At 41.1% G+C, this 12,167-nt stretch overlaps 1 protein-coding gene across 3 annotated transcripts in view; it reads left to right on the forward strand.

Moving 5' to 3' along the window:
• Positions 1 to 12,167, forward strand: part of ADAM22 (ADAM metallopeptidase domain 22) — a 135,042-nt gene that overhangs the window by 60,583 nt on the left and 62,292 nt on the right. For all 3 annotated transcript variants that reach the window (XM_084508040.1, XM_084508041.1, XM_084508042.1), the window contains one exon: positions 2,377 to 2,443. In XM_084508040.1, coding sequence (XP_084364166.1) covers positions 2,377 to 2,443 — 67 coding nt within the window. The remainder of the gene's footprint in view (positions 1 to 2,376; positions 2,444 to 12,167) is intronic.

The raw sequence follows: 12,167 nt of genomic DNA on the forward strand, positions 1-12,167 counted from the left end.
CTCTATGTTCCTCAATAATGGGTCACTCACCAGCAGCTCTTTAGTTTCAATAGAGGTGTATGGGCCTGGCCAGAATTAATGGGGTCTTGGAGGGCAAATCTGGGGGCAGCCATCTGTGCCAGTTCTGCAGTAGCTAAAGGAGTCACTCACCCTTTCTTCCTCCCCTATTTACAGCTGCTCAGATGCTTTCCCTCCCCTGCATAAGCTCTGGAGCTCATCATACTTCTTCACAAGGGACACGAATTACCTAGCGCAGCAAAAACATGGGGTTGTTGAATCCTCCCAAGTGCTCTTTGATGAATGCCAGTACTGACACCAAGAGTATTTTGATGAGTGTTAGTTCTGACACCAAGCACTTTGATGAGTGCTTGTGCTGACACAAGGTGGGTTCAAGGCTTGCTGATGAGGGGGCCTGGGGACTTCCTACTCTCAAGCAGCAGCCAGCTGTGAACTCACCCAACTGTGACTGATGGACCCCACCTCCATGGACAGTTATCCCATGGATGCTCCCATTCAGAACTTTATTAGCATCCCTCTTTTTGTTGCCTCTGTTGCTTGCACTTGGATACGAAGCCTTTATTTTAACAGCCACTCTCCATTTACTCATTGATAGTCTAAGTCCATTTAAGTTTGTGCCAGCCTTTTCTAGAGCTTAATTAGCTACCTTTACACATCAGTTTATAAATCCTGGAGCATTTGGATCCCCTCACAATCCAAGTTTTTGGTAGACTTCAGCAGCTTTCCATTCCCCAGTTACCTCAGGAGCCTCTATTTGCTTCCAGGTAACTGAGCTTTCTGAACAAAGTTGTCCAGGACCTGCCCACAGTATTTGGAAGAATCAGTAATATTAATCTTACCTCGCTTTGACTGGAAATACGTCTTCTTTCATGTATTCTGGGATGACAGTTGTGTTTTTCAGGAAGACATCCTATTGATCTGGCAAATCATTTTGCCAGAGACAAGTGCAGTCACGTCTCTCTTCCTTTATAAACCAGGCCCTCCAAAACAACGTAATATAAATTCCCTCTAGCCCTTAAGTGCATAAATTTGCTGTTTGTTCAATTGAATTTGATCCTACCTCTAATATCCAGTCCCAAACATCATCCAGCTCTTTCCTGTGGGAGTTTTTTTCAGTCATCTTCTTCTTTCCAACTTGGCGTTATCAGCATGTTTCATTAGAGCTCTCTTGATTTTTGTGCCCAGGTTATTATTGTTCTTTTCCCTCCCTCAGCAGATTGGTTCACCCCAGGTGTATTTTTTGTTTGAAAGAGCAACATGCAAATTTGCCTCTTTTGTAGAGAACGTTTGTGCTCATAGCCTCATGTTCCACAGGGATGTGTCCCTATGGGACTATGGGACTTCCCCTCCCCCTACCCCCTGGTGTCATCCTTTCTTTACCACTTTCTATTTTCCAGTTCAGTCACCTCTTATGTGGGAGAATATCAGGTCATTATGTAAACTTCATCTAGGTAAAATCGTGAAGATTCTGAAAGTTTTCAGTGGAATTCTGATGTAGAAGATTTGTTTGCCTAGAAAATAATTTATGAGGGAGAGGATCTGACTGGTGTAGCATGAAGCGTCTTGGTAAATACCATGTGCATTTTGCTTATATACATTTGCCTCAGGTCTAATTATTTTTTTCACTTTATTACTCCAAAGCCTTGTGTACTTTTGTGGCTGGGTTTGTTGTTTCCCAGCTAATTTTCTTCTGGTGTCATGAAAGCCGCAGGGCTCCCTGAGAGAACGGGCCCAAAGGAGCGGGTGCCGTGCAGGACAGCCTGGCACCAGCCGCCCACCTTAGCACTTACCGCTGAGCTCAGCTGGCTGTGAGCCTGTGCTGCTGTGCATCTGCGGCTGGTGGCTTCATCTACCCATTTTGTGTGATCCTGCCTACACTTTTAGGAGGCTTTTTGGTCATTTTATTGTTGGGCTGTTGTGTCCTTGGGAGTCTGCTGGAGGCAGCTGCCATTTTTCCTCAGATGCAGCCTGCTGTAATAGTGACTGCAAATGGTTTCTCGTCCTTCTCTGTTTTTTTTCTTTATCCCTCCCCCATTTAATTTCCTTACTATTCTCTTTAAGCAGCAAGTAGAAAAGTCTCTTGAATTAAAACCATTGTCGGGTGCTGGTTTTGAACATTCCATAAAGGAAAATACCCTCAATTTCCTCGTCCTGCCTACTGGTATTAAAAATCAATGTATACCATGCACTGTGTTACTCCATTGGAGGTGGTTGTTTCCGTGATTTTTAAGAACATTTTAGGAGGAGTATCCTGCAGTTTTTGCCCTTTTCAAATGTAAATGTTTAATCAGTGCTTGCTGAGAGACTGTGCAAGAACACATTCATGAGGTTTATGGTTCTTTTTTCTTATTCTTGCAGTGATCTGCTGTCTTCTGAGTATCTTGAGAGGCATATCGAGCAAGGTGGAAAGGCAGTGGAAGTTAAAGTAAGAATTTCCTTTTAATGCTTTGCCTTTTTTATTTGCTTTGCCCTTGATGTTAATGTAAACTCACTTATTTTCTTAGGAGAGAAAACTGTTTTTTTTTTTTTTTCAGGCATTTTGTTTGCCTCTTCTGAGGCAAGCACATTTCACGTCTTCTAAGTTCTCAGCTTTTTAAAATAAGCAAAAATTAGTACATTAATGTTTATATCAAAATGTTATCCATGAAAAATGAATACGTGGTATTTCTTTTTGCTAGTAAATATACTTTACTTCTGATACCTCTTGAAGAAAATTCCTCTATTTTGTTAACTAACATTTTCTCACTGTACTAATGAAAAACCTGGGTTTGTTGTTTGTAATGAGTTTCTTCATAATTTTGGGACTAGCAAGATTTATCGTGTAGAATTTTCTAATGGCTGCTCACTGTCTGAAATTGTGGGTTTCTTTCTCTGGGCATTTGTGGATGATGGCTACAAAGTCCTGTTGCTTGCAGTTGTCTTCTACATGCTGTCCCACTGCCTTTGCAAGAATGCTTTTGTTATCTGAATACAACATGGGAGAATTTCCCCGAGGATCTTCTAATTGTTATGACAGCACTATGTAGAAGCAAGATATAAAATTGCTGTAGATTACATAAAATGCATATGAAAGTAATACATACTGAGCATAATTAAAGCTCTTTGAATTTGCCTATCAAGCCAATTTAATTTGAAGTTTACATTTTATTTAGAAAACTTTTTTTTTTTTTTTTCACTGACTCTAAGATCAGGTAAGTACCTGAAACGAATTAGCTAACCTTTATAATGAGAAAGCAGAAGTGAAATCAGACAAAATGTCTAAATCCTTTAGACACTGAATATCTGAATATATATTTCCTTTGGTTTGTCCCTTGCTAATGTTTGTAAGCCTGTAATCTGCTTACTTTTTGTCTCTGATAATAGCCTGAATACATTTTCAGACTGAGGCACACACATACATGTTCCATTAATTTACAAAGAATCATTTTTCAGAAAGTTGTGCTCAGCAATCAAGAAGTCTTGACTCACATTCAGAATATGAGTCAAAGCAGAAATAAAGGTAATAGCTGGTATTTATACGAACAGAACAATCCATTTGTCTGCACTAAAGTATATGTGAAAGTTAGCAAAGTTAAACTTTCCAAGTGCCATCACTGAATTAGGACAAATCTGCTTCTGATGATTCAAGCAAGGCAATATTTGAAATCAGTGGCTCCTCTCATTGAAGTACCATTTAGTTGCATGGAGAAGGGATGCAGGGTCAAGCCTTTCAGGGAAAGGTCATAAAAGTTTTCTGGGCAAAGCACCTCCCAGTCTCCGGGGTCCCAGAGATTGTCTCCCCTTCAATTAGCCACTGGGCAGGGTCACCACCTAACTTCAGCTTTTAACCACCTCCCTTAGTGCTACTAAACCTTATTTTAATACATTTAATTAAATGGGGGGTCGGTTTAATTAAAGGGGATCGTTTCCAATTGGTGTCACATTTCCTCCTACCCGTGCTCTGCCTGTGCCTTCTGTGCTGTGGGCAGGGACATGCAAGGGAGCTTTGCTGTTCCCTCACCCATTGCACCACGAGTTCTTCAGACAGTAGTCCAAGAAGGAGGGCATCATTTTTTAAATGTATATATTTTTAATTTTATTTATTTTTTCTCATTTTGCAACAATTGAACATCCTGGATCAGCGGAGAGAAAAGCAGCTGCTGTGTATCAAAATGTCCAGAAGAACCTGCTGGCCATAATCAGTGCCAAATATTCAGAAAAGTGCAGGTATCAGAAGATTTTCACAAGACTGCAGGCTGCTAAGTACATTTTGATGTCAGACACCAAGTGAGACTAAGCTCAGTACCCAATGGCTGTTAAAAAATGAATCTGTCTGCCTCTGACTAGCCGGTACTTTTTAGAGCACCTGTAAGTGCTCTGTTGGTCCTTTGAACAAAGTCAAAAGTCCCAGCAGTTTCTCTTTGGCATTTGAGAAACTGAGCTCTGGTTTTAGATCAAATGTTTTGAAAATCCTCCTGCAAATACAAGGATTTTTCGTGCTCATGATTTAGCACCCTCAATTTCTCTGGCAACTGTTTACAGTAACCAGTAAAACAAACTTTAAATTGGTGCTTATAATACACACCAGGCAAAACATAAGTAATTATTATGCTAAATCTTAGGGATGGTGCAGATTGCTTAGATACTTACTTAAAAATAGCCAGTGAAAGAGTGAAACATAATTAAGTCACAGAAAGAAAAGGCAGTGTGTTTTTCAGCCTATTCTTTAGCAGGAGAAGAGGTATTTCGGAAGGGAGGCAGGTTTCTATCATTGCTTCAAGGGGCTGCTCTTCAGTCTGGGAAATATGGGAAAAGCCAGGAGCTTTGGATGGCTGGGGGAAAGCAGCCGTACGTACATGCAGCACTTTGGGAATGCTACAAGCATGGAGGTGTCCAGGAAGCAGATGCCTGCCTTGTCTCATACGAGATGTAGCATTGACAACTACTTTTACCACTCCTCCCCCTCTCCAACCCTCCAGTAAAAGTTCCTGTGTGGCAGAATGTGTACAGATCTGCCTTTACTTAGGGTGCTTCAGAGGGGAGAGGAGAGCAGAGAAGGAAAGAAACATTCATAAAATTTAAAATGCCGCTTTGAATGAGCAAAGGGATTTTTATAAGGAGGAGAGTTCTCAGTTTAAGGCACCTTTTTATTTACAAGAGAAAGTTGAATTACATTTGATTGCAGCATAACTCGCTAATAAATTGGGTCACTGTGAGGGTGGAACATGTACATGTTTTTGCAGGGTGCCAGTATTTATCAGCTGCAGAAGAGAGGCTTCTCTGAAAGATGTCCTTGTTGATTTGGCACAGTTTGGCAGCACCTGAGACATTCTTATTAAACTAGTAACAAGATGCAGTGCTTAAGAAAAACAAAAGGAGATAGATCTTTGAATTATTTCAGTGTTTCCCCCCTTTTTATTTTAGATCATTTCTCTAGCTTCTTAGGAAAGCAGCAGTATTGTCCTAAATTCCTTTTGGTAGCAAAGAGAATAATCAATTAATAAGAAAGAGAAAAACCTTTCATGCATTGCCTTATTCCTTTTTGTGTCAGTCCAGATCATCCTATGCTCACAGCACATAAATACTCGGCTTGTGTATGCTTTATGTTGCTGCAGTATATCTCTGTGTCCTTTTATCTCTCTCTGTTTTCGGGTTATCATTCTGTCGCTGATGCTGTCAGTGAGATGAAAGGCAAAAACCAGCTATAGTGCTGAGTAACTCACAGTGCTGGATGGTTCCCCCTGAGAAGGAACAACTAGTATCTCTTCTTCAGTGACATTTTCTAAATAAAAAATGTTTCAATTTTTTTCTTTGGAGATTATAACATCGGACAATTCTATAAAAATTCTTGGAAAATTGCTTCCTGAAACAATTAAGCAATGAAAATAATTCAGATCCCAGTAAGAGCACTTGCATGGGTAGAGTTGTAATAGATAAACACCATGTATTTTTGATGACGTTTCAATACAACCACAAGGAACTGTATGTCATAGGTAATCCTAAAATTCATAAATGTGGTGGTATAAACACAGGCTGTGTGTCCCAGGCACAAAATTATAGCAGGTATGCTCAAAGCATGAAGCAACATTGCCTTTTGCTTCTCCTTCACAGCATGTTCATAATCATGATAGTGTCAAACAACTTAAGTGGAGTGATAGTGCCAGGTACTATTTTTCTCTGTGGTAGTCTTGACAAAGAGGCTTTGGACGAACTTGCCTTGTGACTTAGGATTTCAGCATCCTGTTTGGTTGTGCCCATGGTGCTGGGCACTGCCCAATGTTTGGTTCCTGGCACACAGAAGATTCCTGTTCCTGTAGCTATTTTAATGCCTATGAACAAGAGGGGAAAATTATTGCTCTTGGCTGACTTACTGTGATTAAAGTCTCAGCTTCAGTGTGCCATGATATATATTCGGAAGGCTATTTAAATGCAATTTTAAGGAAAACGATCCAGAAGGGAGCAAAACATTAAAATCTGGAAAGGCCAGAGAAGGCTGGGGACAATTGACATGACTTTTTATTTTAAAATTCAAAACTCTTTCCTTCAAACCTGCTCTGATAGAGGTGTTGAGGTGCAGTCCATTGGCCAAGGGCAACATCTGTGCTGTCACATCTCAACACATGTGTTTTGGGAGACCTTATCCTAAATACCGTTCAGACATTTCACTGTATCACTACAGGCACTGCCTGACCATAAGGTCACAATAACAAACTATTGCAAACAGTGCAGCCAGAATATACTACTAGTCTGTGAGCAGGTAAGTTTTATTATTAACTAGTTTGTTTCCAACTTGATAGTAAAGCTCTTCCACCAGCAGTTTCCAGATTTAGTGGCATCCACTGTCTGAGCTCTGCAGAGGAATCTGGTGATTTTTTGCATATGTATAGTGATAACTTTCCATTTCCTAGCCAGAGAGGAAGGAGTTTCAACTCGACAGAAAAGCCTGTATGCTAAACAGGCTTTCCTGGCAGAGATTCCATAATGTTCCTGAAAACCTGAGTGCCAACCCAGCTGATGTGAGAGGAGGGAATATGGTGAGGCTCTGCCCCAGGAGCCTGCAGCCCGGGGCTAGTGGGGAGCTGTGTGCACACCCCGCACTTGCACAACCTGGTGATGCAGCCCTGGGGGAGAAAAGAATCTAAAAAGGAACAAATTGTAAATAATGCAGGAATTATATATGCCTATTTCTGGCAGGGCTTTTTTGGCTGTGTCCAGAGACCAAGGAAGCTGTTAGTAACAGAAAAGTCACTTGATAGAAGATTTTGAATAAAGGTGCCCACAGCATCATCAGAGCTCCTGTCTCCCTCATTCCCTCTACAGAGCTCTGCTTGCCTCATGGCTAATTATTAATAAATCTAGGCCATAGTCTACTTTTTAGTGATAGCAATAAACAAGCCAAAGAGGAGCTGACAGGGAGTCTAGGAGTCTGACACAGTTTAGTAGGGGGTTCCTGCAAGGTCAATCTCTGTACTGCACTCTTTGAAAATTTTCATTAATGATCTAGGTAAAAAAGGTGTGGGCATGTTAATGAAAATTGCTAGCAGTACAATATTGGGAAGCAATACAATGCACAGAAGGATCAGATGGAGAACTTGGCTGTCTTTGACCAAAGGAGTAAGTAAAAATGGGATGAAATTTGATAGAACAAATGGCAACTTCTTTCACTTAGGGACTAATCATAGGATTTTTTTTTGCTTAAGATCTGTAAATAGCAGAGCACAGAATGACTACATAGTTTACAACTTAAAGGATGCTGCCATGGCAAAGTGAACTGTGATCCCAGAAAGTATTACTTTCCTATTACAGAGTCAAATTATTTCCAGTAGATTTTGGATAGAATTAATGCTATCACGTGTGCCATGATGAAGTGCTGACAAACTTTTAAAATGCCTGTGCATTTTCAGTTGCTCTGGACATACTTTTTTCCAGCAGTATCATGCTGCCATAGTGAATCAAGAGGCATTGAGGAGTATCTTACTTTCCTGTTTTAGCATTATTTGAATTATGGAGACAATTCCTCTGGGTTTCAGTAAAATACAGTATCCCCTGTGGGATACCAGGGCAAGATAATCAGTCATCTTATATAATGCATTTGCCTGACCTAATGGTCCTGCAGGCTGGTGCTTTTAATGTACATTGGCATTAACATTTGTCTTATATCTATACATTTATCTCCTTGCTATTACTAGCTCACTTTTTGCTCGTAATACATCCTGCTACTGTGAAGGAGGAAATTAAAAGTAACAGCTTTCAGTATTAGGAGCCTTTCTCAGGCCATGTTTTTAAATATACTACACTGGAATGAATCTCAGATCATGACTCATGTACAATCTTACAGGTTTAATTATATTGTCTTCCTTCCTTTTATGACATAAAAAAATAAATCCAGTGTTTTAAGCTAGTTCTGAAGGGGAAAAAATGTCAGAATGTCAAAGCCTTCAAGAGCTTAAAATGCACATCCTATTGTAGATGCAGGCCCCAGTGATGAGTCCTGGTTCTGCTGAAGTGAAAACCGGGGGGACTTAGTGACCACAACGAAGCACCTCTTGCATGCCCAGAAAGCCAACAGTATCCTGGGCTGCATCAAAAGCAGCGTTGCCAGCAGGTTGAAGGAGGAGATTCTCCCCCTCTGCTCTGCTCTCATGAGACCCCACCTGGAGTGCTGCGTTCATCTCTGGAGCCCCCAGCACAAGGACATCGATGTAATAAAATGAGTCCAGAGGAGGGCTACAAAGATGATCAAGGGGCTGGAGCAGCTCTCCTGTGAAGACAGGCTGAGGGAGCTGGGGTTGTTTAGCCTGGAGAAGAGAAGGCTCTGGGGAGACCTTACAGTGACCTGCCAGTACCTAAAAGGGGCCTACAAGGAAAGCTGGGGAGGGACTCTTTGTCAGGGAGTGTAGGGATAAGATAAGGGATAATGACTTTAAAATAAAAAGGGCAGGTTTAGATTAGATATTAAGAAGAAATTCTTCACTCAGAGGGTGGTGAGGCCCTGGCACAGGCTGCCCAGAGAAGCTGTGGATGCCGCATCCCTGGAGGTGTTGAAGGCCAGGCTGGATGGGGCTTTGGGCAACCTGGTCTGGTGGGAGGTGTCCCTGCGCATGGCAGGGGGTTGGAACTGGATGATCTTTAACATCCCTTCCAACCGAAGCCATTCCGTGATTCTGTGAGTGCTCTCCACTGCGGTTTTCACACACCTTAGAGGGAAGGGAGCAATCCAGTGCTTGAAATCACAGAAAAGTCCTGCCAGACTTTTTGTACCTCAAGATTTATATTTTTTCTAGTTACATCGTATAGCATACATGGGCAGAGTGGCATGAACCAAGTGTTCTGTAAACTCAATCCATGCAAAGACTGAATTTAGCTAATGGAAATTAACTACTGCAATAGCATTAAATAACATTAAATCCTTTTGTAGATGCTCTTCTGAAAAACAACAACAACAACAAAAAACAACAAACATTTCCTTTTTGGGTTTAACTTAATCCCCTTGAGGGAAAATTAAACGGAGCAAACTGAAGCTGCTGTACTTCTGAAAGAGCACTTCCACGCAATACTTCAGTGTGCTTTAGCTTGATGTTTTTACTTACTTGATGTTGACTTCTGCATATAGTCCTATTTAGACACATCTGTTTTTCCCTATAGATACTGAACTGGCACTGTATTATATACTCAAGATTAATGGTTCTAGGCAGTCTCAAGCTCTGTGAATTCTCACTTAAAGATAAGTTTCTGTCGTTCAGGAATAATGAAGGGCCAGTAAGGAAATCTGATTAATATTTTTCTCCATTTTACTCAGTACTTTACCATGTTCTGACTGGTAGGTATCCATGTAGGTGCATACCAGCATCTCATCTTTTCACCTGCTTTGTTGTGTTTATAGTAACCTTGCACATCACATGCATATAATTTGGCTTCAGACGCAGCATTGGCTATTAAACTATTGTGAAAGATTAGTATTGGTGGATTATAAAGATTTTTTGTATAGTACCTTTGAGCATTTGTTCCCTTTTCCCCATGTATAAGAACACATAAATGGGGTAAAGTGGCTGTCATTAAAAGGATTTACATGCTCAGAGGAACTGGGCACTGCTACAAGAACTGACTTAAAGATAACAGAGTAGGGAAGAAGAGGTAACCAACTCTGTTCTCCTTTAGCTCATCTGCATGCAGCAGGTGTTAATTAAAAGCATTTTTTCTTACGCTGAGACAAGGCAAGTCAAGAGGCTGTTTCGCAAGCAGATGCCAAGGCAGCTCCCTGACCAGATGGCGTTGTGCTGACATGAGCTCTCCATCCACACCCTGCAGCTACATTTGTGGAGCATCTTCTCGCATAGCTACTGGGCAGTAAACATGAGCCTCATTTGGCCTCAGAGCTGGGATGTTGGGCTTATAGCGTGTGCCATCTGCTGAGGGCGCCCACCGTGAATCACCAACAGCAGCTGGAGTGAGCTGCCTGCATGTGGTACCCCATCATGTACACGTGTGCGTATGTTCAAGAGTGCTGCCAGCAGTCTTTAGGCATAGGCATTTTGTGGAGAAGCCTTGGAAGCGGTGATGCTTTATCTCTAATTTCAGAATTCAGATTTCTGATTTTCAAAACCAGAAATAGAGTTATAAGCTGATGTCACTGCTACCTTTTGCTTCTGTGTTGTGTGGATACACCTGGTATCTGTTTTCCTACAAAAGGCGGACACCGCTTACATTTTCAGAGCAGTTGGCTTTCCAGAGTCTACAGTGCACTTAGCTGAATCCAGAGACCTACTCTGAGGAAGAACATGCTGCACAACAACACGGCCATGCCAGCAGGCCCAATCCTTTGCTGCAAAACATGACAATTAAAAGAGATTTTTCTCTCCATGCAGTTACACTGCCCATTGGAACAACACAAGCCAATGGACCATGTTGTCTTTCCTTCGTACAGACAGAAACCTACCCATAATGAGTCATTTTTGGTCATAGAGGTCAGTTATAAAGGTGTGCAATTTCTTCTCCTGTTGATGTTTTCCATGCACTTAGTTATTACCGGGTTAAAACTTGTACAAGCATCAATAATTCGTAAATAGATCTAAGTGATGACTAAGGAAGCAGTTTTAAAACTTGTACCCCACAACGGGTAGCTCTTTAAAAAGCTAATCGTTATCTGGCACTTCAGAGAAGAGCACCAGAGTCGTTAGCTGGCCTTTTGGGAGCTTTCTGCTGCAAAGGCAGAGGGAGCTGTGTTAGTAGGATCTGATCTAGACCAGCAGTCTCCTTTCCTTTGGATTAATGGGTATTAAAATAGGAAAATGCTGGAAGGAGGAAGTTATTAATTTTAGGGTCAGTGTCTGAGTGTAGCATGAGTTTTAATGGCAAGCAACTCTTCTAATTGCAGAAAAAAAATGCATACTTTGAAGATCTGATGTCAGGTGTTATTTGAAAGCAGATGAATGAGCATCCTTAATTTTCCTCCCCTGGGAAGGTCACAGTGTCTCTGCAGTGAATAACAAGTGCTGTCAGTGTATGGTCAGCAAGTACTTTCTTCACTGAAACTGCAGACAAGAGTGAACCTCTGCCATCACTGACTGCAGTGGCGGTTCTTCACTTATTTTCATTTTTTTTGTGAATATGTGTTAATGCTTTTTTCAGTCTCTTTGGTGTTTACTCAACAGCTGGTGCCTCTTTTGGAAGGGACAATCTATCTTAAAGGATAAAAACGGGGGCAGACTTTACTTGCATCGTTAACATCTCTGCCTTTCCATGCTTTCAGTATCTTTGCCACTCTAACTCCTCAAACAGACTGCAGGGAAACTCAGACTGACATGGACATAAAGGCTGCAAGCTGGTTGGCAGTGAGCTGTAGCAGTTCACAAGACAATATAACTCTAATTCAGGATTTTCCTGTAATTATCCAATTTAAGCATGAAGATCAAGATTAAGTCATAAACTGACCACTGTCATAATGATTCATTTGTTTTAATTGATCCTGCTATGGGGTCATTCAATTTATTTATTTATTTATTTATTTTGTAGAATTCTATTCCATTTTTAGCTTCCCAAACTGATGCAGTTCTTATTAAATATCTGTATTTTCCATATTGCTCTTGCAAATCACCAATGGACGACCAAGTCCCAAGGGCACTGGCAGAGAATTTGTTTTGCCTCATGCTAACCACAGCATAGAATCATAG

Source organism: Aythya ferina (assembly GCF_964211825.1).
Source record: "Aythya ferina genome assembly, chromosome: 2".
NCBI classification, from domain to species: Eukaryota; Metazoa; Chordata; class Aves; order Anseriformes; family Anatidae; genus Aythya; species Aythya ferina.